The sequence below is a fragment of the Vanessa atalanta genome, chromosome 13 (assembly GCF_905147765.1).
Source record: "Vanessa atalanta chromosome 13, ilVanAtal1.2, whole genome shotgun sequence".
In the NCBI taxonomy this organism is placed as follows: Eukaryota; Metazoa; Arthropoda; class Insecta; order Lepidoptera; family Nymphalidae; genus Vanessa; species Vanessa atalanta.
In genome coordinates this window covers 889757-917709 of record NC_061883.1, presented here as the reverse complement: position 1 = coordinate 917709, position 27953 = coordinate 889757, and the positions used below count along the sequence as shown (strand labels likewise).

The 27953-nt window shown below is 32.4% G+C and overlaps 2 protein-coding genes across 3 annotated transcripts in view; one reads left to right on the top strand and one right to left on the bottom strand.

The window, feature by feature from the left end:
* Positions 1 to 317: 317 nt before the first annotated feature.
* LOC125068290 (cationic amino acid transporter 2-like) lies at positions 318 to 24896 on the top strand. Of its 2 annotated transcripts, none has more exons than XM_047677395.1 (15): positions 318 to 477; positions 9655 to 9812; positions 10173 to 10324; positions 10786 to 10914; positions 11829 to 11984; positions 17148 to 17252; positions 17837 to 18000; positions 18553 to 18669; positions 19326 to 19423; positions 19633 to 19772; positions 20502 to 20604; positions 21343 to 21458; positions 22373 to 22515; positions 22883 to 22991; positions 23071 to 24896. In XM_047677395.1, the coding sequence occupies exons 2-15, from the start codon at positions 9724 to 9726 to the stop codon at positions 24534 to 24536; spliced, it is 3087 nt and encodes a 1028-aa protein (XP_047533351.1). In that variant the 5' UTR covers positions 318 to 477; positions 9655 to 9723; the 3' UTR covers positions 24537 to 24896. The 2 variants fall into 2 exon arrangements, with proteins under 2 accessions (XP_047533351.1, XP_047533352.1); XM_047677396.1 differs by lacking the exon at positions 318 to 477 and adding an exon at positions 6130 to 6189.
* Positions 24897 to 24916: 20 nt separating this feature from the next.
* Positions 24917 to 27953, bottom strand: part of LOC125068286 — a 52434-nt gene continuing 49397 nt past the window's right edge. Inside the window, exons 9-11 of the mRNA XM_047677390.1 lie at positions 26447 to 26543; positions 25420 to 25637; positions 24917 to 25061 (exon numbers count right to left, since the gene is read on the bottom strand). Of these exons, the coding sequence (XP_047533346.1) occupies positions 24962 to 25061; positions 25420 to 25637; positions 26447 to 26543 (415 nt within the window). The 3' untranslated portion in view covers positions 24917 to 24961. The remainder of the gene's footprint in view (positions 25062 to 25419; positions 25638 to 26446; positions 26544 to 27953) is intronic.

The following is a 27953-nucleotide window of genomic DNA, read 5'->3' as shown; positions in this document are numbered from 1 at the left end:
GGGCACCTATGAATTTTGGGCCCCTTTTGCTATATATTTTTTGGGTTAATTTGGTAAATTGTTGGTTCTTCGGGGCCCTCTCAGGATGGGGGCCCTGGGCACTTGCCCCATGTGCCCTATGGTAAAGACGGTAATGTTCATAAATAAAAGACAAAACAAAGGTAGTTTATTATTAAGCATTAGGTACACTCTAATGAACTAATTACGCTCTGCCGCAGTATCGGTGACAAACGCAGAGATACAGACCGTTGATAATGAGCAAAGAGGTGCTAATCGGATATCTTTCCTATCTGATAAGACATTCCGTCAACAGGACTTGCCGCGTCGAGACAATCTTGACTTGTTTTCAAATTAAACTAATTCTAGAAGGGAATGAGTCAGAATCTGAAAACATTTTTGTTATAATTTATGTGAATGTGATTGTGAAGTGGTACAGTTACGAGTGCAAATGTTACGAATCCAGGCGAATGAGTTTGGGTAACGTTTTATTGACTATATTTATTTTTTTTTTATTTTTTTTTTATACAGTAATTACTTTGGTATATTTGAAATAAGTATTTTGGATGATGAACTTCGTTAGCAATATCATAATTTCTATAGCTTTTGTGTTACTAAAAACATACTAACAATTTTTGTATTTACATATTTAAACGAAAATGATACATTTAGGCTATGTATGTCTAAATAATTATTTATGGGATGTTAATGTAGCCTCCGATGAATTACTCGCAAAGTTGAATGGATCCTTATATTAATCTGTGTCTTGAAACTGATTTAGGTTAGGAAATGCTAAACACAACAGTAAAGCACGTAGCCACCAGTGTTGCGAAACCACTTGAAAAAGCATTCCCAAAGGGAGTTTGTTTTCAAATAGATTTTATTCAAGCAGTTTACACACTACATTCTTAAATGAATTGAAGAAATCAAATGAATGATTAATTCGTATTATTAAAATGTAATCGATTTATGCGTAATTGTAATGAGACGGGCTGTATAGTTGTATACTGTACGTAATGAAAACCTGCTTAGCCACACATTCGCTGTAGAACCACAGAATTTAAGTTCGAATCCGAGACCAAGATAATCTTACTATTATTATTTTGCTCTTTCTATTATAACTTTACGTTTAGTTCAACACAGTATTGTAACATTTATTGAATTAGCTGTCTGTTATTAGGATTTTGGCAGCGTTATAATCCTGACTAATAAAAGTGCCTCGAATAACATGAAAAAATTAATATAGCCTTTGTTTACGAACAATATATATATAATTACGTCGAATACCGTTAAAATATTCCCATATTTATGCTGTCTCCGACAAGAATTCAATGTGATTCTGAAATTGATGTTAACGGCGATTTATGACAATTATTTCAGGTTTTTCATAAAAAAACTACTATAAACACGTATAGCGATAACATTCACGGTAATCGGTCAATCGGTGTCAATGTCTATTAATCTCAAATAGATACACCGACGTACGTTTTTATAAACAAGATATGAACGATTTCTTCATCTCGCGGAAAGTTCTGAATATACATAAGTTAATAATTCAAACATTTTTTTAGGAAGTTCGAAACTGTTTTGATTACATTTCATTGTAAACTGCAAGACAATCATCTACTTTTTGTGCCAAAATGATGAAACCTCTTTTAAATTATTTTTATAATATCAAATGTATGTTACGATAGTTAGAATGTTTACGTTTTCATTTTTTTTTTATATACAGCCTTAGCTCTCTAAACGACCAGTAACATTATTCCTCTCTCTAAAATTAATCATTTGTTAAATCGTAACAATTTAGTAAATTGCAATCAAAAATCGTCTTTAATTTTCTACACATCTACTCTGAGCTTTTCAAAATGAGACTATAACCCATATTTTATGTACAGCCATCGTACCCATAATCACTGGGACAAAAATCGGCTTACATATATAACATTGAGTGAAAATTAATTTTATTTGATCTTATGATTGAAGATATGACGAAGATTCGTTTTTGTATGTGTTATATACTAATACCAAATATATAAGTAAGTAATTAAGAATGTAGATGTTTTTATGTCTCAAAATATCGTCCAAGTGATAGGAATCTAGGATCCAGTTTATTTGTTGGTAGGACTTTGTTCGAGCCCGTCTGTACCACCAGCTCATTACATATCCTAAGGTCCAACAGCAATACAGTATTTTTCTGTTCGTATTTGTAGGTTGAGTGATCGAATGTAACTAATTAAAAAAAGGAAAAAAAAGTCAGTCAATGTGATGTTTGGTAAATAAGAAAAATTGTAAACGAAACCGAAACAAAATTAAGAGGTGAAACAGACAAGTGCAAAGTGAGCTCGTGGATGTTGCTTAATTTAAAAAAAAAAAGCGTATAACTACAAACACAAGGGACATATTAACTTATTAGTATGCTAGTGGATTTTGAAGAAATTGTGATGAATCTATGTCGAATAAAGATTTGGATTTAAATTACAATATTTCTTTGTCAGATAGTTAATTTAAACATCATGTTAAAATGAGACGTGTTACTTGATAAAATACTGTAAGATTACAATAAATAACCTGTTGATTTTTTAGGGTAAAATAATAATGATTTAAGTGTTTTTTTTTTATTAAATTATTGTGATTAATTAGTGTTTATAATTCATCTCGTGGTCGGCGGTGAAGGAAAACATCGTGAGGAAACTTGAATGTGTCTAATTTCAATCATATTCTATCACAACTGTATCCGTCAATCCGCAGAGCAGCATGGTGGAATTAACTCTAAACCTTCTCCTCAAAGGAGGTTTTAGCTCAGCAGTGGGACATTTACAGACTGTTAGATTACTTGTACTTTAATTAAACACACGTTTATGATATAACCATCGGAACAGATTAATTGCCGTTTCCTGCCGGCTCTTCTTCCTCTTGTTAAATTAAACATGTTAAAAAACAACCCAGAAGTGCTCATAATGAGATTTTTATATATAAGTCTGGGGCTTAATTCATCATTCATACCATCAAATAAACGTCGTTCATAAGAAATATACACCAATATACTTATATTCCATATTAATAAATAAAATATAAAGAGATATTATTTTTGTAACGCCTATACGAATTAAATACTAAACCTATATATATAAACCTTAAACCAGAAGGTGCAGCGTATTTCGGAGAATGTTTAGTATTTATATAATATTATTATACATAAAACTACGTTTTAAATTTAGACTATTGATGTGACGAGGTTTATAATTTTAATTGGCAACTCGTTGGCAATTTGAGGAACGATATTGTGTCTTACAGTGCCAATAGTGAGACTAAATTGTAAGTTATATTTTTTCGTAAATTACAACTGTGTTATCAACATAACAAAATAAGATAAATGTACCGATTGCTTGGATCTTGATTTAACGCAGTACTCGTGAGCGTAGTTTTTATCTCATCATAACTGTTATTTCAAACTACATATTCAGTAATATATTTTTACTTAAACGTTTCAAGGAGATATTGTAACTGTGTAAGCAATCTCGCCGTTTCGTATTATCTTATGGGAGTTACATTTCGGATCGCTTATCACGAAGATATAAATTATTTACTTTTGAAATATCGCCGTGTTAATACAAAAAACAATGTATAGATTTATTGAATTAAAAGTTTTTCTATTTTTCACCACCGCCCATTGACAATGGCGCTGTAACAAATATTAACCATTCCTTACATCACCAACCTTGGGAACTAAGATGTTATATCCCTTGAAGTTCCACTGGCTCACTCACCCTTCAAACTGGAACACAACAATACTAAGTATTGCTGTTTGGTAGTAGAATATTATAGTAGTAATTGATAAGTTGGTGGTACCTACACAGACGGACATGCACAAAGCCCTGCCATCAAGAAAATGTTTTGGGTATTACTCTGAATACAGAATAGGTCGATCTTTATCAATACTCAAATGAAATGTAAATTGCTAAGGAATTTTTGTTTAATTTTTTTTATGGAACGTACATAAATTGATCCGATAACCCTAACGTCAAGTACATAGGAGTTTTTTTTTCAACGTGAGAAATGGTCTTAGAAAATCGCGATCGCGTCAGTCCAAACTATACTTATAATTGCATTATTAACAACCGGAAAAGAACAATGCTGACTACTGCTGATTGCCGGTAGACCACCTGAGTGGGTGGTGCCAACTAATAAGTTAAATTTTATGTCTGTGGTGCTGACACGAGATTCTTATCCCAGGATTACAGGTTCAATTTGTACTATAAACGTATATCGTGTTTAAATGTTGTATCGATATCTTGTGTCCACTTGTGTACATTGAATTAGCATGATGGAATAAGCTATGAAAAACATATTAGTGGGGAACGATGCCATAGACCATATAGAAGACATGTACAACAATAGCTGCACTTTTTAAAATGACTATTTACTAAAACTAAAATCTAATAATTTTTTAGTAACATGTTAGCGACTAGCCTTAGCCCCCAGTATGGCGTTATGTTATTATTACATATTATCAATATATACAATTATTATTGTAATTAATTAATCAATAATTTGTAAAACTTTAATTAATATTATTTTATATGGAATAACATTTAATACTGGCATGTAACACTATTTCTTATTTTAAAAAATTACTGAGCTGTCATAATGGAAACAATTGGATGACATTGAGGGATTGTAAAGAAATAGAGATTGGAAGATCATTGTAAAACATAATTTTATTATGCCATCTCGAACTACTTAAATTACAAGCACTAAAGATCATATTGTTAATTAATGTGACTCAACATTCACATTCATAATGATAAGAGCCGCTACATATTTGTCACGCTTGTAAAGCATTACATACTGCAGCGTCTATGACATCACTAATTAGATTTGTCCTTTATAAGACTATTTTATTTAATATTACGTGGGTCAAACGTATTTTTAACCAATGGCGACTCGTAACGGTCACTCCGTTACGAGTCGCCCGGCTGATGAAGACCATCCAATGTTATGGTTATTGAAATAATTTATAATCGAATAAAACCAATAGCTAAATTATTATAATAATACTTTCTTGTTCACACGTGTACATAGGGTCTATAACTTTTTGATTAAAGAAGAAACAGAAAAGTTAAAACTGTTGCTTTTTCCGGCTTGGAAAATGGAGTTCACTCTGTTTAAATATGAAAATCGCATTAAAATCCATTGCGTAGGTTGAATGATCTAAGCTTACAGATTCACAGCAACTTTTTTTTTATTATTACATTAGCAGCCTGTAAATTTCCCACTGCTGGGCTAAGGCCTCCTCTCTCTTTGAGGAGAAGGTTTGGAGTATATTCCACCACGCTACTTCAATGCGGCTTGGTGGAATACACATGTGGCGAAATTTCCTTGAAATTAGACACGATGTTTTCCTCCACCGCCGAGCACTAGATGAATTATAAACACAAATTAAGCACATGAAAATTCAGTGGTGCTTGCCTGGGTTTGAATCCGAAATCATCGGTTAAGATGCACGCGTTCTAACCACTGGGCCATCTCGGCTCTTTTCTCTATACTATTTAGAGATGCAGCAACGAAGTAAAATTTATGCACGTATTTACGCACCATGCAACTCAACTGAGTAGAGAGCGTACTCTGGTGATGCGTTTGTTCCAATGTCTTATGCCGGTATAATAAGTAATGTCTCTGTGGGTTAGTACATAAGTTTCCTTAACGCAGTTCTGATATAATTATTCGTTTGTCTATTTGATTCAATTTAATTTATTACAATTTTACTCCATACTCTATCTAACCAGGCCAGTAACTGTCCCTCCTCTCCTCTAAAATTTCTTCAAAACCCAAAACTCAAAAAGGATGTTTTTCAAAGTCAAGTAAACAGTCGATAGAACAAAGTGTAGTCAATGCGCTATGTGAAGCATGTTTTTCATTTGAAACTACTACTGCCTCAGGCACATATATGCCCCTGCTAGATCCGGGGCTGCCGTTATTCTGATTAAAACCCAAAATCTATAAGTAATTGAACGCAACCTACATTATATAAACAGCTTCCAATGTCTCGTGAAACAAGTGAAAAGATCTTCAGATTATTTTTATATCTTATCAACGCGGGCCGTTATCTCAGTTAGTTTTTCGTTAACAACCAACGTGTTATGTAGTGAGTTCGTTGTTATAATTAAACGTAATGGCGTATACGGGCACTAGGTATGGACAATGACTTATCTATAAAATATTCGTTTTACAATATTTATTTATTGGATTAACGTGATAAGGAATGGAAATTGATATTAGTATTATAAATGTGATTTGTATATTAAAAGGTTATATAAATGTTTAATGTCTTAAAATGTGTACTTAGCTAATGGTAAATAAATACATTTGTATTGCGTGGTTTGATGATTAGAGTACAAAACTATGTGAGGATAATTTACCTCGTTTAACTAATGCGGGAGCCGTCATTGGTGTTTCAATGTAATCATTCAATTTGGAGGTTATGTTTTTTAAGTTTTAAATTTGAATGTCGCTTTTTAATTTACTTTACATTCGAAATACAAGCGAACTGATTGGACTTGATGGTATCTTTATATACAAAGTTAATTTGAATCGAAGTTAAAATAGTTTTTAAATATAAATAAGTATTGCACTTATATGTTGATAGTTCATAAAATCGGAAAATAAAGGTTTCAAACTTGAGAAAAATAGGTGGAATAAAATGACTAGGTTTAATATAAAAAAAAAAAAAAATTTGTAAGCACTCGATGATTGCTTCATTCCCAGAAGATCGTGTATACAAATATTCCTTTGCAATTGGTATTTGTAATTCGTAAAATTTATTTTTCTATTAACGTTGTGATGCTGCTGTAAAACGTACATACACTACGCCACACAAAAATTACCGACAGAGGTAACAAGTTCATACGTTTTCCTTGAATTAATATATGTATATAAAAAAAAAAACATTCACCAATATTCTCAATTCAAATGAAACAACTCTAAATTAAACAAATATTCAAAACCTTGTAAATTACGAATATTTGGAAACCGATTATCCTGTAAAAACAGTTTTGTAAACAAGTGATAACAGTTTTACTGCACGTATCGCACTGTGTTCTGAGATATTGTTTTCGATTCGCCATTATCTATTTGGTCACGTGACTAAACGCAGATATTTCACCATAGATAGATAAATTGTACACAGAAAGGGTTAGTTTGATTAATAGAAGACGAAAACTTTATTCTATATGGATTGTAGTGTTACTCAGTATGGTATTGTGCAAGCTGGTTTGGGCAGTTATCAGCCACTGATATTTGACCACCAAGCAGCACACTAAGTATTGTTGGTCGGTGTACTGTTGTGTTGCGGTTTGAAGGATAAGTGAGTGTACCTACGCGGCAAGAGGCATAACACAACGTCTTAGTCATTAGTGGTGCAATGGCATTGCCATTGAATGATAAAGAATGATTAAACTTTCTTCCGGCACCAATGCTACAATGGGCAGTGGTGACCACCATCAACTACCCCTTGTTAGCCCGTAGATTTCAACGATAGTTCTTCATTCATGCGTTTAAAGCTTCAACATACTTCGTTTTTCTCTAATAATATGTATTGCACGTGATAAGTTCTATTCAATTTACTTTTATGAAATCAGCAAGAATCTTGTGAATGGCGTAAAACTTAACAGGCTGATAAGATTTATCTGAGATTGGTATAATGTTAGGTTAACCGTTCACCGGATTCCATAATCATTCGCCTTTTATTTACTATGTAACGTACAAGCCTTTACGGCAACTACAGGAGTGTTAATTCATTAATTATTTTTTTTTCACTGCATTTCGGAAATTTATTTTAACCTCAAGTAAATTGGCAATAATAAGCTAAATATATAGATGTGATCAATACGTACGCAATCATTAGATGAACTCTATATTCCCTTACTTTCATAATCCGATGGGTAACATTTTATGATATCAATAGACATTTTTAACTTTGCCGTTTCATAAATTCAAATCATTTGTAAAAAAATACATTGGTAAAGAAGGCATATTATTCGATACAATATTAGATAGATGATAAAAAAGCGTGGAGTCAATGCTTGTTGACTTCCAGGCAGGATATATTACATACGTATATAATTGTATTTAACTAACATGACTGTATTTTTATATGTTGAAAAAGAGTAACTGCTCAGTTTATTGCCGGTTTTTCTCGGAAGAATCTACATCCCGAACCGGTGATATCTTCACTTAATATAGTTTGTTAAATGACGATTCAAAAGTGCTTATAATACCCTACTTGAATAAAGTATATTTTTATTTGATTTGATTTGATTTGCAGCACCATTTTTATAAGATATCAACTATCAGAGATGGATCTCTTCTCTGAGATTCTCTGTTTTTCTAGTCAAAGCATAAGCCATTAGACCAAACAGATATTAATGGAAACGATGCAAATCAAAGCCTTAAGTAAGAGCAACATAGAGTAGATTTTTGCTTGTTTTACTAGATAAACTTATAAAATAATATTGTATATGAAAACCTTTTCCAAAACTCGGTGAATCTTCTATAAATGTTATGTGGATGTTTATTGTTAAACATAAGTATTTAATGTTGTCTTAGATTTTCGCGATTATTACACATTGAAATAAAACTAGTTTTTAACGGATTTAATCGCGTATATTAGTCGCGTCAGTCTGCCCGTGACCACGAACACTGCAAAGTGCTCGAAACGTCGGGATGTTAAAATAATTAATATACGCGATTAAATCCGTTAAAAACTACTTTTATTTCAATGTATAAGTATTTAGTTGTATTTTTATTACACTATAAAAAATATAATTTTTATAATCGAGCAATAAATTTTTAATCAATATTTTTATCAATTGTTATAAAAACAAATCATTGTATTGCATTCGAGTCTCGCTATGACCAACGGTCAAGCTTTACCGAGTTTGTAGAATTATTTGAATCAATCTAATCTAATCAGTATAAAAAGTTCTGTGAAAACATCAAACAAACTATTTTCGTATTCGGTAGAAAATACGTCAATCTTTGTCGAGGGTTTTTTTGATGTTGTAAAAAAATATTTATTGATTTAAGCAAAAACCTACCGTCATCTTTGTTGATCTATAGCCTACCGTTGCAATGATTTTATATATACATATATTTACATACACGTATAGTTGTAGCATTTTTTAGCAGACGGGCAAATGATGGCTACCTCTTGGTCACCACTATACATATATATATGTGTGATTGCATAATAAACATCCATCTATCCAAACTTTAGTATTAAAATCAATAACATAGCAATTATTTTATGATCGTTCTAAAGTAAAGTATTACAAAAACATCGTTCATTATATTCCCAATGCTGAATGTTAATAGTCAAAATGTCCTTAAAAATATCATAATTTTAAAGTCTACAAAATATGTATTTGTGTATTGTTTATATTCTATTTAGAAAAGTATAATTCTTTTTATCATTGTCAATTTTGACAGAACTTGTACAAAATATATTTGATTAGTATAAAAATTGAAATCTACGAAAACTGCTGAGTCACATTAAAAACTAATAATATTACAACGTAGGAATCTTTAAGAGCAACTCGTTCCTATTTATTATATGGTGATCAGTAGTGGTTGACGTTGAAATTGATGAATTTGTTTCAGGTTTTGCTAACATTCCAAATGCGGGATCAGGGGACTCTAGAACAGGGGGCAACAGGTCTGGGCTGATCAATGGCAGGCAAATGGAACTCCTTCTGCAGGATCCTGCATCGGAGACGAGTCTTCGAACCTGACCAGCTGAATACAGGAAATTTGAAGAGGTATTTTTGTCAAGCAGATATTTCTGTGTTCAATGATTGTTATCAAATGTTAATGGTAGTTCAATGGTTGATCTTTTGAAACAAGTCATTATATATAGTAAACATTACATATTATAATTTAGACGAGTGATTGGAACATGTAAAACTTAACCCATAATTGTGGATAGAATGCAAGCACCAATGTTACTTAAGTTTCAATTTAGCGATTAGGCAACTTTTTGACAAAAATGCACAGTGCAAGCTTAGACGAAAGAGCAACGACATCGAATCGTGATTCGTGAGGACTCCGGTTCAACCCAAAAATGTGAAATAGGTACCAGACTTTTACTGACTGACTTTTTAAAATGTCTTATGTTATAGATGCCTCTCAGTATGGGACCTCACTGCGCTCGGCGTGGGCAGTTCACTCGGCGTCGGCGTGTACGTACTGATTGGCTCCGTAGCCCGGCACCTAGCTGGACCCTCCATAATATTATCTTTTCTAATTGCAGCTGTCGCCGCGATATTCGCTGGTAATTTTCATTGTGCTTTCATAGATAGACTTTGTAATTTTTTCATGATTAATATTTGTTGTGTCCAAAGCAATAGATAGTCTTGTTCTTAACAAAAATTAGTTTCATAAAAAAAAACTGACATTCTAAAGAATTAGAGAATTAAGAAAACGATATATCTAAAGACATATACTTTATAATGAGAGCAGAACATCTAGCATATGTGGTTTCTTCCAATTCAATTCTATTGGCATTTCCAAGATGACTATTGCCAAATCTTTAGTATACAAAGTTAAGCCGTTTCGTGGTGGATTAAGTGATATGTAAGTGTTCTCGAGCTAGAAGAATTCTTACCACCAAGTAAATCTTTACTTTTATTAATGGATGGAACTGTAGGTGGTTCTTCGTTCTTCCTTCAGTGTTCACGTAGCTACTTTTATTTTTGCAGCAGGTTTAAACTTATATCGTTTTCTATGTCTCAGGTATGTGTTATGCGGAATTCGGCTCCAGAGTGCCCAAAGCGGGATCTGCTTATATTTACACTTACGTGACGGTGGGAGAGTTCGTCGCTTTCGTCATCGGCTGGAATATGATTCTTGAGGCGGTTTTTGGTACACAATTCATTTAGACTGCAACCTATATAACCTGCAAATTAAAACTATTTTTTAAAGACGCAAATATTTTTGTTTAGAAATCTTCAGATTATAAATGAAAATCCCTTTATAATTAGAAAATATCTTCTACAGGACTTTGGTCAATGATTTTTAGTATTTTAGAGAATAAAATGCGTCATTTGTCTTATATTTTCGCGATTATTACACATTGAAATAAAACTAGTTTTTAACGGCCAGTCTGCCCGTGACCACGAACACTGCAAAGTGCTCGAAACGTCGGGATGTTAAAATAATTAATATACGCGATTAAATCCGTTAAAAACTAGTTTTATTTCAAAATGCGTCATTTACTACTTAAATTTTCAATAAGTTTAAAAATATATTTTTATGCAATCCGTATATTAATACGAATTAGAGTTTACAATATTTTTGGAAATACAGCTAAATTGTTTAGTTGATTCAAAATTATATCAATAATGACTCGCATATACTGACGAGTACTGAACCTGGTGGCAAAATGGTTGAAACACCAAAGATTACGAGTCCATATCCGGGCTAGCACTGAGTTTTCAAAACAGAAATCCCACATTAAACCTGCATTGGAGCAGCTTGGGGGAATAGGCTTTAAGACTTGTCTCGAAACCTTATATAAATTATATAGTATTTATTTTATAACAACAAACCATTACAGGTAGCTTTTTTTTCCTATTTACCCTCCTATTAAGCTTATCACTTGTGTCAGGAGTGGGGACGACAATAGCCCAAGGGGTCAGGATCGATGCTGTGACTTTTCAAATCGCTAGACGACCGGTACACCATTGCGCTATTGACGCTTATAATAGTTCTGTAAAATTACCATTCAAAAGTGCTTGTAAAAGTCTACTTGAATGAAGTATATTTTGATTTTCCAGGCACAGCAAGCGTAGCACGTGGCCTCAGCATGTATGTAGACTCGATGACGAATAACACCATGTCAGTCTGGTTCGAATCGTTCGCGCCGATGTATTCTACAAATTTTTCGCCGTATTTCGACTTCTTCTCCTTCTTCATAGTGATCATTCTAGGGGGTATGTAAGTTCACTTATTTTTCTCTTGTATTCTTGTTGTAAATATTCACATAAATAATATTAATATATATATTCCCATACATAAATCCATAATACAGTAAATTGTTAGTTAATTCATTGTCAATTCTATTGTAAATAACAAAAGTACAATTAATTAAATAATTATAAATTTATTTAATCTGAACAATAATGTTAAAATAATAATAATAATAACGAAGATTATATAATATTTTGTATTTAAAAATATCATGTATATATTGAGTCCATCTTAGCTCTTTTATAATCCATATAATCTTGTACATTAAAATTATCCTTACTTATTGAAGGGAAATGGGGTAGGTATAATAAGACACGTCTGCACTGTTTGACAATGTTTTTAATAATGAATATTAAATAATCAAGTAAAGCTGTTCGTTGATTGAATGAGTGGTGAGCGAATGTGAATGAGTGAAAGATTGAATAATATAATGAAAGAGAAATCTATTATGTATAGAGGCTTGAATTTTTGTATATTCCAACAGTCCCCCTCAAAAATACAAGTTAATATAATATAACAATACCATAACATAATTTCTTTCATTACTCATTTTTACAAATAAAATACTAACTATTTAGTTACATAAACCATAGTTTTATTTATTAAATAAACTCATTCCTTCATTTACTTGATTAACACAAAACATGAATTATTTTTCAAAACAAATTTAAATTCTTTCTTAATTCTATAAATCTCTTGGAGGGTATCGCTTTTGTGAACATGTCAGCTAGTTGATTTCCTGTGGAAATAGGTTCTAGCTTTATTATTTGATTAGCGATTTGTTCCCTAATAAAATGATATTTTATATCTATGTGCTTAGATTTTTTGTGATTTGTGGGGTTATTGGCAATACATATACAACTATTATTGTCTTCAAATATTACAATAGGCTCTGTTATTTGTATAGAAATACTATTTAACAATGACCTTATCCAGACTGCTTCTCTCACAGCCTCAAAGAGAGCCATGTATTCAGCTTCCGTTGAAGAGACGGCGACAGTATTTTGTTTTCGTGTGGTCCACGAAATTGTACAATTATTAAAGGCCTTAAACAAATAGCCAGTTGTACTTTTTCTGTCGTTCTCGTCACCTCCCCAGTCGGAATCTGCATACCCACTTATTATCTCTTTATATTCAGATTTTTTATAAACCAATTTTAAATTAATTGTACCTTTAATGTATCGTAAGAGATGTTTTAAATATTTCCACAACTCTTCGTTATTTTTAGATTGATATCTACTTAATATATTAATACAAGCACAAATATCTGGCCTTGTGCAAAGCATTGCATACATAAGGCATCCTATAACATTTTTACAAGGTGCATCATAGTGAGTGTCTGAATTTAAAGCTACAAAATTGATTTTAGAAGGAAAAGGTGAATTCGATGGATTACAATCTTTCATAGAAAATTTATTTAGAACATTTTGCAAATATGTTGTTTGATCTAAAGAAATTGTATTAGTTGTTCTTTGAATTCTAATACCAAGAAATAGTTTTAAGTCCTTCAAATCAGTCATTTGAAATTTTTGCATTAAACTGTTTTTAAACGCTTGTAATAAATTACTATTTTTAGTAGTAATAATTAAATCATCAACGTACAGAACTATATACACGTTTTTATCTATACAATTTTTATCTAATATGTACAGACAAGGATCTAATTCAGAGTTCTTAAAACCCATTTCCTTGAGAATGAGATCGAACCGTGCATACCAACACCTGGACGACTGCTTTAGGCCATATAATGTTTTATTCAATTTACAAACCTGGTTATTACTTGCTAAAATACCTTCCGGTACTTCCATATAAATATTTTCTTTCAATATACCATTTAGAAACGCGGTTTTAACGTCCATGTGGTGTAAATGTAAATCAAACTGATTTGCCAGTGCTAATATAAATCTAAAAGTAGTTATCCGAGCCACTGGTGCGAACGTTTCGTGATAGTCTTGTAAATACTCTTGATTGAAACCTCGAGCAACCAACCGAGCTTTATAACGTGTAGGTTCACCAAATTCATTATTTTTAATTGTAAATACCCACTTGCAACTTATAATATTAACATTTTTCGGTCTAATAACTAATGTCCACGTTTGGTTGCTTCGAAGCGACTCAATTTCATCCTGTATAGCGTTCAACCACTTATCAGAATCGTGCCTATCGAAAATATTCTTATATGATGTAGGTAAAGATTGCGTATCATTAAAAAGAGATAAAAATAAATCAGGATCGTGCATTTGCTTATAATTCTTTGGGGGTAATTCTCGAATTCTTTCGCTACGTCTTAAATTAGTGGTATTCGATGAACCGTCCAACGAATTGTCATTAAAAGAATCTTGTTGTTGATCTATTTTTAGCTTTGCCGAATCAATTTCGGGCTTACTAAATTTTGAAAGGGTTTCAATGTTGTCACTACTGCTACGTGTAGGGCGTGATTTTTCAAAGTTTAACTCGTCAAAAATAACATCGCGAGCTATAAAAACTTGATTATTTTCGATATTGAATAATCTATAACCGTTTGCATCGTAACCGATCAATATTGACTTGAAAGATTTCTCATCAAATTTAGTTTTTCTAGCTTTGTTATGAACGTATGCAGTAGATCCAAACATTTTTAAATGATTTATTTTCGGCCTTTTACCATGCCACATTTCGTATGGTGTTTTATTTATCAGAGTTTTAGTGGGTAGTATGTTAATTAAATAAGTAGCTGTTAAAACAGCTTCACCCCAAAATATTTTATTTAATTTCGCACTTGTAACCAATGTTCGAGCCATTTCGGTTAATGTACGATTCATTCTTTCTGATACACCATTTTGTTGTGGGGTGTAAGGAACCGTTAAATGATACATTATCCCTTTGTCAACACAAAATTCTTTGAATTCGTTTGAAAGATACTCTCGGCCATTATCGCAATATAAATTAACAACTTTAGAATTAAATAAATTTTCACATTTTGTTACGTAGTCTTTCATACATTTATATGCTTCAGATTTAGAATGCATCAAATACGTTACTGTATAATGAGTAAAATCGTCAATAAAAGTAATAAAATAATTTTTATCATCAAATGTAGGTGGTGTAATAGGACCACAAATATCGGAATGAACTATAAAAAGTGGCCTATTTCTGACTGATTTATCTTTTGATTTTGCAAAGGGCAACCGCGACTGTTTACCAAGTATGCAAGACTCACATAATGTATCATTAGGCATAATATCATTAATTAGGTAACTATCATCAATTAAGTTTTTTAGAATGTTAAATTTATTTTTGTTTAAGTGACCTAGACGCTTATGCCATAGTTCGTAAGATGTAGAAGTTTGAGACAAATTTAAATTATGTTGAGATCGCGTATGCACTTGAAAAACTAATTTAAATAAATTATTACTGATAACACTCGATACTAAACACTTGATACTATTGTTAATATAAACACTGTTATTTTTAAATATAACAACCATACCTCCTTGTTGAATACGATATACAGATATTAAATTACATGGCACGTCCGGCGCATATAATACATTATTAATCGCCCCTTGAAAACCTAAATTAGTAGTGACATTTATTGTACCTTTACCAAACGCTTGAATGCTTTCATTGTTCTTAGCTATACCAATTTTAATCGGTATTGTGAACTCTGAGTAGGAAGAAAATAATTCCTTACTATTTACAACGTGGTCAGTTGCACCCGAATCTAAAATGAAAACAATATTATTAATATGATATTTATAAGAATTTGACAACTTACACGTTGAAAACATAAATGCGAAACTGTCCTCGTTATCGTTTCTGATTTGCAAAGCGCTCGCAGCTGCTGTTTTACTGCCGCTACTACCTCCATTTTGTTGTAACTTTTTGAAAAATCGACAATCCTTCTTCATATGATTTCGTCGTCCACAATAATCACAATATAATTTTGAAATTTTATATGATGAATTTCCGGTGTATGACTTCTTTTTATAATAATTATATGATTTCCTTTTATCGAATCCAATTTTGTTCTGCGATTTGAATTTATTCGTTGATGTATGTAAAACTTTGAGTTCTGTCGTCGTGGTATTCTTTAGTTTGACTTCGTGATCTAGAAGACGAGTTTTTACAAAAGATAGATGCAATTGTTCCTCTCCAAGTGTTTCCAGTGCCGTTATAACACCATCGTATGATGTGGGTAGAGTTAAAAGTAAATGTGATATTTTATCCATCTCATCCAATTTTGCACCAGCCGATATTAATTCAGTAATGATATTATCGAAATTGTTAAAATGTTCGAATAGTGTCACATCTGGCTGTAGTTTCATATTAAGTAACTGTTTACGTAAAGCCAATTGAGTCGCTAAGCTCCTCCGCTCATATACTTTGTCTAGTTCGGCCATTATGGATTTTGCAGTAGAAGAACCTCTTGCAAAGCTTAAAAATGTGTCACCCAAGTAATCTACAATCGTACCTTTTGCTAGCATATTCTTCTTAATCCACTCATTATCTGGTATTGGTGGTGGTTCTTCGTCAATAACAGGCAGTAACTGCATTTCTTCTAGTAGTGACCTTATACGAAACTTCCAAGTACTATAGCGATCACCGTTGAATTGTTGTATATTTCTTTTACTTCGCGAATCCATTTTGAGTAACACTTTTACTATTAATTTTAATTATTTAAACACCTTTAAACATGACCTGGGCCCATAACCTGAAGGGAAATGGGGTAGGTATAATAAGACACGTCTGCACTGTTTGACAATGTTTTTAATAATGAATATTAAATAATCAAGTAAAGCTGTTCGTTGATTGAATGAGTGGTGAGCGAATGTGAATGAGTGAAAGATTGAATAATATAATGAAAGAGAAATCTATTATGTATAGAGGCTTGAATTTTTGTATATTCCAACACTTATTAATATTTTCCCCCGGGAATAACGTTATTTTTATTATTTTAGTTTATGTTAGCGTTGAGAGCGGTTGATAGAAGTTATTAAGGTTTAATTTAAATATAAATAAAGATATATGTGTTTTCAATATTATTAAACAATCCAGCTTATTATATTTGATATTATATAAATATTATATAATAGGAAAATTTAGAAATAAAGCTTACAAAGGAATATTATTGGTTGTTTTTACAGTTCTGCTTGCTTTCGGCGTCCGCGAATCGACTCTCGTAAACAACGTGTTCACCGCTGTCAACATCGTGGTCATCTTGTTTATTATCATCGCTGGGGCGTTCAAAGGTTAGTTGAAGTACCCGTCAGTTACAATCTGGTGCCCACTTCGGACTCGGTCATGAGACTCAAGTGCCGACGTCGAGGCGATGATCAACAGATTTAAAGAAACATGACACCTGCATGCACCCGCGTGTCGTTTAGGGGACGCCCTTAAACATGTCAAGACCTTTAACGTTCTGCGTCGAGTGTTTAGTTCAAAACTGATTGTGCCTTTCTGTCATCATTTATTTGATTTTAGAAAAATAGGAAATTGTCTAATTAAGCAATATTTATAAACAAACATCTATTTTTTAAAGTAAATATGTGTAAAATTCACTCTAGGTTATTTTTTATACGGCCATTTAAACTAGCGTTTTTTATTTCAATAAAACATAAAATCTAATATACAAATTTAAAGTTAAAAATTTTCATACAATCAAATATACTCAAATTAATTTTTCTTGGTGGTAGGGCGTTGTGCAAGCTCGTCTGGGTAGGTACTGTACCCATACATTATGATCGAAAGAGCACATACATTTTAAAGCACTATTGTACGATCTATCATTGCTATGTAGATTGATTGATATGATATATTTATTTGTCTTTCACAGCGGACGTCAACAATTGGAGCATAGCACCGGAACCCACACAAGAGAACGAGGACCGCGGCGAAGGTGGCTTCTTTCCTTACGGTGTGTGGGGGATGCTAAAAGGTGCAGCGGTGTGTTTTTATGGCTTCGTGGGTTTTGATAGCATCAGCTCAACTGGAGAGGAGGTTTGTACTTACATGTAGTAAATAAGCAAATTCGTTTATAGAGGGACATACACAAATTACAACGAAAAGTATTTAATGGACAGGCGAAAAGTTTTAGAGACATATTACTGGGTAATTTCGTTCCCAAATTGACTTTAAAAAAAAAACGATACTAAGCGATCAGTTTATTCCAAATACCTATTAATACGGCGAAAGTTGAAATAATGTGAATATTATTTTGGTTTAACTGACTTTCTAAACAGTTCCTCAGTGTAATTCATTTTTGACCGACATAAGAAGGGTGAGTTTTACCAACATTCCTGGAAATTAAAATATTTAGGCGCATCAAATTAGTAAAGCAAATGCTGAAATAGAAAAACTGAATAAAATAAATAGTTTGTATAGATTTGCATATAACTTTGGCGAACGAAACAAAAAAAAATTGGTGACAGTGTTTAGTTGTTCTGGACAAAAATATTTATATATTGATATCATAGATGTTTTAAGATTTAACCTTGCTTGTATAAACGTACTTAGATAATGGATTGTAATTTGTTTTGGAAATGTTTTCAGGTGCGGGACCCGCGTAGAGCTATCCCATTATCAATAATGGGCACCCAAGTGATCGTGTTTGTGGCGTACGCAGCCGTAGCCACGATAGTAACGATGATGATGCCTTACTACTTGCAGGTATTGTGTCATTTTGAACTCTATCATTAGCAGAGGAAAGATTGATTTTTGCAAAACAAATGATAAATGATCCTATTAATTGATTCAGCTGGTAAATCTTAAGACGGCCTTTAGAGTAAATCCATATTTTCGTATCTGAGGTGAGGTTCATATAAACGGAGCGTCATATGAAGGCATATTTTAATAAGAATATTTTTTTGCCTTTCCTTTTTTGTATATTTTGATAAATTGTGCCTGTTTTGATACATGACTCTGGAAGTTATTACGTCCTCGTTATTACGGCCACAAAGGACAAACAAAGAGGGATTTTAATGGTACATTCGAATTGGGACGGATCTACATCCTTAGTGATAATTATTGATCATAGTAGGTACAGTAAATCTAATCAATAATAAAAAGAAAATGCCTTATTCATAACTTTATTTAAACAAATTGTATATTTGACAAAACAGAACCATAAAAATTATCGGGGCTCAAATATTCTACTGATATTCATCAGAACGTAACAGAATCTCTTTCTCATTTCAGCATTAAGATGTAAAAAATAATAATCTTGTCTTTAAGATCTTATGTTTCCAACAGGAGTAGGTTGATTTTAAAGATTTTAGGTTCTTTAACAAAAACAGTAAAATAATTGAATTGTATGGTCGTTTCAGGAAAAGGTCGCTTCCGTCGCAACCTCGTTCACATACGTCGGCATGGACTGGGCGCGCTGGGTCGTTACGGTTGGCGCCATAGTAGGGATCACTGCTAGGTACGATAGATTCATACTATAAGTTAGTATAGAGGAGTTAGATTAAGACTGAGATGACTGACTGACTGACTCATGTCATCAATAATTTTAATTTAAAGTTTCCATTAAATATTGACTTAACCAGCACGAAAAGAGGACGAACCAAATACTCAAAGTCTCATAAGTGTGTTCAAATCGAATGTGTCCATAAGTTTAATGTATTCTTCTAGTTTGTACGGTTCCATTTTCCCCTTACCTCGCTTGCTGTATTCGATGGCATCGGACGGTCTTCTGGTGCATTGGTTTGCGCGTGTGACCACTAAAAGGAAATCACCGATGATAGCCACATTATTGTCGACTATTATTATAGGTATGTAGTATCTCTTTAATTCTGCATTCGGGTATATCTAGATAAGGTATTGCATTGATGGCATGAATTACAGCAATTTGCGTATATTTATAACAGATAAGGCTGTTTCACCTTCTGATATGTATATCAATTAAAAATATACACAACATTCAAAATTCTTACATGTAAACAAATGTTTAAATTTTGTATAAAGTTCATAATATAAGAAAATACTAAGATTACAGATAATTTGAATGAGTTCTTTTTTGGATTGGATGTATGAGTATCAAAACAGTGTCGATCTAAATGTTACGCAATATAGATGCAATGGCATCTATGGAAAGATCGTACTGGGCAGCAAAAATGACGTTTAAGTAGATGCATCCTTTTTCATATATATATATATATATATACATTTATTTTTAAGTCGTTTTAAAATGAAGGCTACATTAGGTTAAGATGTTGATTTGTTTTGCGCATGCCGTTTTCTTCTTTTAGTAATTGTGACACTCAGAATAGAACCTTACTCTTGTAAAATTATTTTAATCTGTTGTTGTTGTTCAAGAACATTGTTGAAGAAACATTGTTGAAGAAACAAATGAAATAAATAAAATGTATGTAGTTAAATATACTCTGGGCTTCCTCCAAGAGGCATATTCATATAGAAACAAGTAGAGTAACTTACATTTTTATATTTAAAAAAAATGATATAAATTTAGTTACGAGTATATAAATAAAATGTGGTTTCAGCTATTTTAGCAGCGATTTTGGAACTGAACGAGTTAATTTTAATGATGTGCATTGGAACTCTGTTATCGTACACCGTAGTCGCGTGTTGCGTTATTATACTAAGGTAACTATCTATACTATAATTTACTATCTTATTGATATCTTTAGATAATAGACTGAACCAGTGTCAAATGTTCGGAGATATCATTTTGTTTCAATGAATAATGATAAAGTCAGTAGAAGAAAAGTTTTTGGAAAAAATGTTTACAATGGTTTTGTGATGTTATTGTCTCGTTAGACTGGAGCTTAGATTATAGTGCTACAAATTCCATGATTTTAGTTTCCGACTTCGTAAACTTAATACATCCTTCCTGGGTCACGGTATTCCTTTCTATAAGATTCCTCATGCCAAAAAACATTGATAAGGCATATAACTCAATACAAGATTATATTATTGATAAAAAAACGTGGACTTATTAGTATTTGTTGATTTCTAAGCAGGATATATAATATATGAATTAATTGTATTTTAGTGTCATACCTACTTTGTGATTAAGATGGTGGATAGGAGTAACTTCTGAGTTCTTTTGCTGTTTATACTCAGTAAAATGTTCTTTCCAAGCCGGTGGTGACTTTACATTTAATTCAACCCAATAACATGATGATTCTAGAGTGGTTCTTTGTTGCAAAAGCCTACTTGAATAAAGAATACTTTAAATTTGATTGGTTAGGAGGACTAAACATTTTAATTAAAAATTTATCAAAAGAAAAACACGTCTTTATATGCATTGGAATTTTTCGAATATTATCATAAGTATAAATCTATTACTTTCTTTTCTAAATTGTTCCGTCTCATTTTCAGATATCGATCAGCGAGTGTATCAGATTCGAGTTATGTCAAGCAGATGTTCGGTCTCGGTCTCAAGGCACCGACTAAAGCCACATCATTCATAATGAATACTTCGCTGATATTATTTAGTAAGTCGAATAAAAAACTAATCGAATTATCTAATATCTTTGGATGGTTTCTTTTAAATTTTATTAATAAGTATAGTATTGGTTAGTATGTATCGACCACTGAAACCGATTGTTATCAAACAAGCAGCCATAAGCGTATCATAATTTAAATCGACTTTGATCGTTGTGGTAAATAATATAATATTTGTTAATTAGTTAAATAAATCGATATTCAACCTGAACACATAATATGCAATACATACAATGTTAAAAATTGTTACGTTTGCTAAAAAGAGAGTTCCAGGCGTCAAATTGTAGTATTATAAATGACGCAGCCAATGAAAGTTTAATTAACCATTCAATAGGGTGTTCAGGCATTCCGCTTGTATATTAATCAAATAAACCTTTCCTATGAATGCAAGATGCACTGGCTGATTGTCATTAAGGCCGTTTAGTAAATAACCCACTCTTGCTTAAAAAATCCTCCTCATTTAAGGAGAAGGCCAACCTTCTCCTTGGAATCTGTGTGGTACAATAATCTCAAAGATTATTGTACCACACAGATCCCATGCGGGTTGGTGATTAAATATTTACCTTAGATACCGAGATATAAAAATATTAAGAGGTGCCACCTGTGTTTGAACCCTGTGCATTATTTGACGTGTTCTTGCTGGACCATTTCGGCTCACTATCTCTGTAATTATTTACTTGAACATTATTTTACAAGTGTCTAACGGCGGTCCTTCACCGGGAGTATTCGCCTGTTTTGTAACGGTTCAGATTCGAACATTAAATAAACGAATGAGAAGAGTTGATCGAAATCGAAAATCGAGTCTTAAATTGTTAAAGTATAGGAGAGTACTCCGGTGAGAGACCGCCTTTATATAGGCTATATATACGTAACACGTCAATGTGAATATAAATCTTCTTTGCAGTTTGTACGTGTGTAACGTCAGGTCTAGTGATCCATCACGTTGAATATCCTATCGTGTACATAGCGATACTACACTCAATAGCGTTGTTTCTGATCATCGTCATGACAATGCAGCCCCAATTAAAAGAGGAGTTGACATTTAAGGTTAATTTATTTTACATTTTACTCCACTTCAAAATTTCTGTCGTCCAAATCAATATCAAAGATTGTAGCATAAAAATATTACATAGAAAGTCTTAACGTATAAATTGAAATCTCTTGTGCATTTTCAAACAGTATTTTTAAGGTTGGTTATTATATTTAAATATTATCGTCGAAATCTAATTCTCCTCGACCCTACAACATGAACCAAATTATTTCAAGAATTAAATAGTCAAGTTTAATAATACTTATCAACATTTAAATTTAGGTTATATTGATTGAAATTAAAACGGCGAAAATTTAACAGCGAACCTTAAAAAGTTGGCATATTTTGGGCAAATGTTTCAATTATCAACATTTTACGTTTCAGACTCCCTTAGTACCCCTTGTGCCATGTTTAAGTATCTACGTCAACATTAATTTAATGATGCTGATTAAACTGCAGACCTGGATTCGCGTCATCATTTGGATGGCGATTGGTATGTTAAACTTCTCCATTGTCGAGTTACCCACTAAGATTTGAAATTTAATTTAATTATATTAATACATCTGTTTCAGGTATACCAATTTATTTCCTATGCGTATATTGTTATAAGCAAAATGTTGAAGATAATCTTCAAGATAACATTAACGCTTGTGTAAATATGAATGTGAACGGGAAAGCACCGGTTCAAATATATGTTGTGTCACCGACGCCTTCTGATACTATATCACGTAGTAACAAAGGAGGAGATCAAATTATAGAACAAGATGATCGAATACAAGTAATAGATGAGAAATCACAAGAGGATATCGTTATTAATAAAGTTCCGTTTATAACTGAAGAAGTTATAATACAACATGCTTATTACGAAGATAACGAAGAGAAGGAAGCTAAGATAATAGATTTGTTGGATCAAGTTTTGCAAGCGGAAGAAGATTCTTATGCGGAAATATTGAGTTTAAAAGAGAGCAATGAAGAAGAAGAAAACGTTACAAAAGAACAAGAAAACGTTACTCATAGAAAATCCTTGAGTGAGTTATCTGACGCTGGTTCGGATGCATCTATGGGTAATCAAGTGTTATCTAAATATGATGTTATCGCTGAAGTCCACAGAGAAGATTTGCCAATAGTTAACGAAGAAGAAGAAAGAAGCGATAGAGAAGAAACTGAAATAAATCAAGAAAATGACGACATAATTGAATACGAAGACAATACTGCTTGTAATGATAGTGATACTAATTCACAAACTGATGAATCTGGATACTCAGATACTATCGATAAAACAGTGCTCTGCGAATCTGTTGATAATTTAAAAGACGACGAACCAAAAATACCTGTTCCACCGCCTTTAGACGAAAACTATTTTGCGAATCCATCTTTCAAAAAATCCTATACTATATCAGTGAGGCCACCTAAACCTAGAACAGGAGATTCGGAAGAAGAAGGTAAAATCATACCTAGAGCAAGTGTTCAATCTAATTCTTCTTATGATGATACACCGATGGTGTTTGGAAGTGATAAGCAAATGAGTTTTATGTCGAAATTGAATAATATATTTCAAAATAAAATAGCGTCTGAAAATGACGAACAAACTCATAGAAGAAGATCTAATTCTACGGGTAATCCTATCGATAATACCGAACTTGCGTCTTATAAAAACCGACCTTCAATATTTTTCGATCTGAAAAAAGAAATAACATCACAAAAAGCGGCACAAAATTTACGTCCTGTAAATGTAGAAACTATTAAGCAGCAAGAAACCGATGATGAGGATACAGACACAAGTCTAAGTCGAGAAGATTTAAAATCAAAATTAGAGACTTTATTTGCAGCAGGAGGTCCAAAGTTATCTAAGTCTAGAATTATGAAATCAAATCCACCGACACCCGAAGAGTCTTATCAAACCGACACGTCTAGTACTGAAAGCATACCAAATATGCCCAAAATAGAGAAAAACGATACGTTAGGAAGGCAAAGGACAAAGTTTGGTGAAGTTTTGAATTCATTTCGATTAACTCTAAACAAGGATGATAACGTGTGACGGACGTTAAAGAAATAGAGGAAAATACAACGAAACAAACTAATACGTGGACGAGAGGTATAATATGAGATTCGGGTGCATGAACCTAGTCTTATGTATAAGTGCCTTACTTAAAATAATTTTTTTAATAATTTTTGAAAGTACTTTTTAAATTGATACTTAATATTACTATTTAACAATCGAATTCTAGTTAAGCAAGTCAAATTTTCGTAACATCAGCTAATAGAACCATTAAATATTGTAAAGACTGAAGTTTCATGTAATAATAAAAAAATCTGTTAGTCTTACCCTATCGTCATTTTTAGTTTACCTTTAAGTATATAAATTATGACTTAGAATTAAACAATATTGATAAGACAAATAAATTTATTAATCAGAATTGAACAATTGTTTTTATAGCTATCGAAATGTAGCTGGAATGTTCCTCAGCGTGTCTCATTCTCGTAAAAACTCTTAACGTAATGATATAGTTCCATCTCTTTGGCGCAGTTTAAAAGCAACTCGTCAATAATTTGCTCTGATACACTGAAAAAAAATAAAGCATTTGAAAAAAGAACATTACATCGCGTAACAAATTTTACATTTTAACGTGCATTTATATATTTTCTTTATTTCTACATTTGCTTAAATAAAAACAATTAATTGGTTTATTGGTTTTCAATGGACGTGGCTGACATTTTCATCACAATTTTAGAAATGCAATTGCTAGCCGCATTTCAAAATGGGAAATCATTACTTGTGACCGATCACGATTTTGATAATTATAATAAAGGATTGCGTCGAAGGATCTTCGTCTCATAAGGTCGATTTAATTTTAAACGCCTTTACCAAAAAACGACTATAAAATCTTACTGATCCCATAATTACTAATATTTTTTATTACCTTCCAATCTTCTCCCACGGTTTGCCGATATCGCTGTTGGCATACATCGTGCTGGTGAGCATGTGCTGGACAAACTTGGTCCTGTATTGAAATAAATTTTCCGTGACACGTTCCGGAATGTTGAACGACATTCGCAATCTCTCTGCATCCTTCACAGGCACGACTGTTTTCGGGAAGAGTGCTTTCGGCGTCTTCTTTTGAATTGTTTCTTCTAATATCTAGAATAGTAATTCGTGCGCAAAAACTATGTATATGAGTTTATTTTTCTTTTCGGGTAGATTGGATGAGATACACGCGTTCTCAAAATTCGATTAAGGATATATAATATATTATAATCTCTCAATATAACTAATATTGAGAGATTGTCTATTTAAATGAATCAAAAGAAGCAATGCGTCAGGAAAGCGGTGCGACAAAAATTTACTAGGACCATGCACTAAGAGCCGAGATAACCCAGTGGTTAGAACGCGTGCATTTTAACTGATGATTGCGGGTTCAAGCCAAGGCAAGCACCACTGAATTTTCATGTGCTTAATTTGTGTTTATAATTCATCTCGTGCTCGGCGGCGAAGGAAAACATCTTAAGGAAACCTGCATTTGTCTAATTTCATCGAAATTCTGCCACATTTGAGTCCACCAATCCGGAGTAGCGTGGTGGAATATGCTCCTAACCTTCTCCTCAAAGTTAGAGGAGGCCTTACATGTTGTAGGTTAATAATGACAAATACATCTCGTATTCCTCTACTATTACATCACTGTCACAACACGTAAATAATTTAAAAGAGTACATAATGATAATTGCGTATGATTTGTGTACATTTATCTTTCTAAGACCATTCAAATAGTGTTCTCAAAATAAATAAACTTCTGATCATCATACGGATTAAGAATATACAATTACACCAAATTCCTCATAAAATAAACAATACACATTAAGATTTATATAACGTTACTATTGTACCATCGACATGTAAGTTAACGTGTCAACATGCAAGTCTACCTATTCTAGAACATAAACAGAAGATACCCGAAGTAATTGAGGAGTGCTCGGCTGTCGCGGACTGCTTCCGGTTACACAAAACAGCTGCGCGTTCTTAGCACCCATCATGCGTTCGTTTCTGCACCTGAAATATCATTCGATTTAAATCGTCAAATATAACTTTTGATATTACCTACATACTCAAAGTCAAAGAAATCAAAATATAAATATACTTAATTTAAGTAGGCTCTTACAAGCACTGTATATATATTAAGTGATTCTAGCACCGGTTCGGAATGCAGACTCCACTGAGAAGAACCGGCAAGAAACAAATGATGATGTAAATGAGAAAGAAAATAATCTGCATTTTATTCCTCGATCACGTAATTTAATTATGCATTGATTTCGATTTGGTCTTGGAATAACGATAAATAATATTAATATGCAATTTTGTGCTATAATAATATTTTATTGATACTTAATATCCCATCAAAAAATATACCGAAATAGTGTTTTAAATTAAATATAGGTATACATATATAAGCACGATTGAGACACGAAAGTGTGATTTGTTTTATTATTGCTTCTATTTCTAATAATACATACATTTCATCTATTTATAAGTGTTAAAGAAAAACGAGAAAATTCTAGACATAAAACAAAAAAGATAAAACCTTAAAAGGGACGTAAATCACAACGTTTTAATATGAAAAAGATGTTGATGTATTTTTTTTTGCTCTATAATGATTAAATTATCATGTTACTAGTTGAAGCTGCGACTTCACCCGTGTCTATTCTATAAAACTTCACCAACTGCAAACCAAACCTCAAACATTTTATCCCCCCCACGTATCAAAAAAAGTAGCCTATGTAAATGATCCGGGTCTCAGACTATCTTTATACCAAATTTCATCTAAATCGGTTCAGCGGTCTATACGTGAACAGGTAACAGATAGTTACTTTCGCATTTAACAAAAACATGATATTTGCGTTTTGTTCCGCTTCGTTGTCTAAAGTACAAAGTTGTATTGTATAAGTACATTAAAGTACGAAGCGCAGCTATTTACATAATAAAGTTATCAACTCAAACCTACTTCGAACCGCGTTGGATATCCTAGTATAAGTTACATGTAAATTTAATATAAAAAAAACATACAAAGTGTACATCCTTTTATTATATACACTGACATTCGTATCGACATCGCTTATAGTACAGATTCTGAGGGTGGACCCCCCAAGGGCGTGTCGTCTAGACGACATCAAAACCCCATTTATAACTTAGCAAATAACGCTTAAATATGGTATAAAATAAAAGTATGATGAATATTTATCTAAAGATTGTGATAAATTATACCCCAAGAGATTTAGGATAGATAATATTCGCCTGCGAAAAGACTCGAACTTGAATTGAAAGAACCAAGTCATTCATTCATTTTTAGGCTATTGGTCATAAGTTCCATTCGAGTATTCTAACATTAAACTCTGCGACTATGGCGTTATGAGTTCAGACAATTCTTATTTTCATGACCTTAATTACTTACCTTATTTCGGCGAA

Coding starts and splice junctions, on each gene's coding strand:
- LOC125068290 (XM_047677395.1), top strand. CDS start 9,724: ATGGCAGGCAAATGGAACTCCTTCTGCAGGATCCTGCATCGGAGACGA. Junction 18,670..19,325: donor TGATGCCTTACTACTTGCAG/GTATTGTGTCAT, acceptor TGGTCGTTTCAG/GAAAAGGTCGCTTCCGTCGC. Junction 22,516..22,882: donor AAGAGGAGTTGACATTTAAG/GTTAATTTATTT, acceptor TTTACGTTTCAG/ACTCCCTTAGTACCCCTTGT.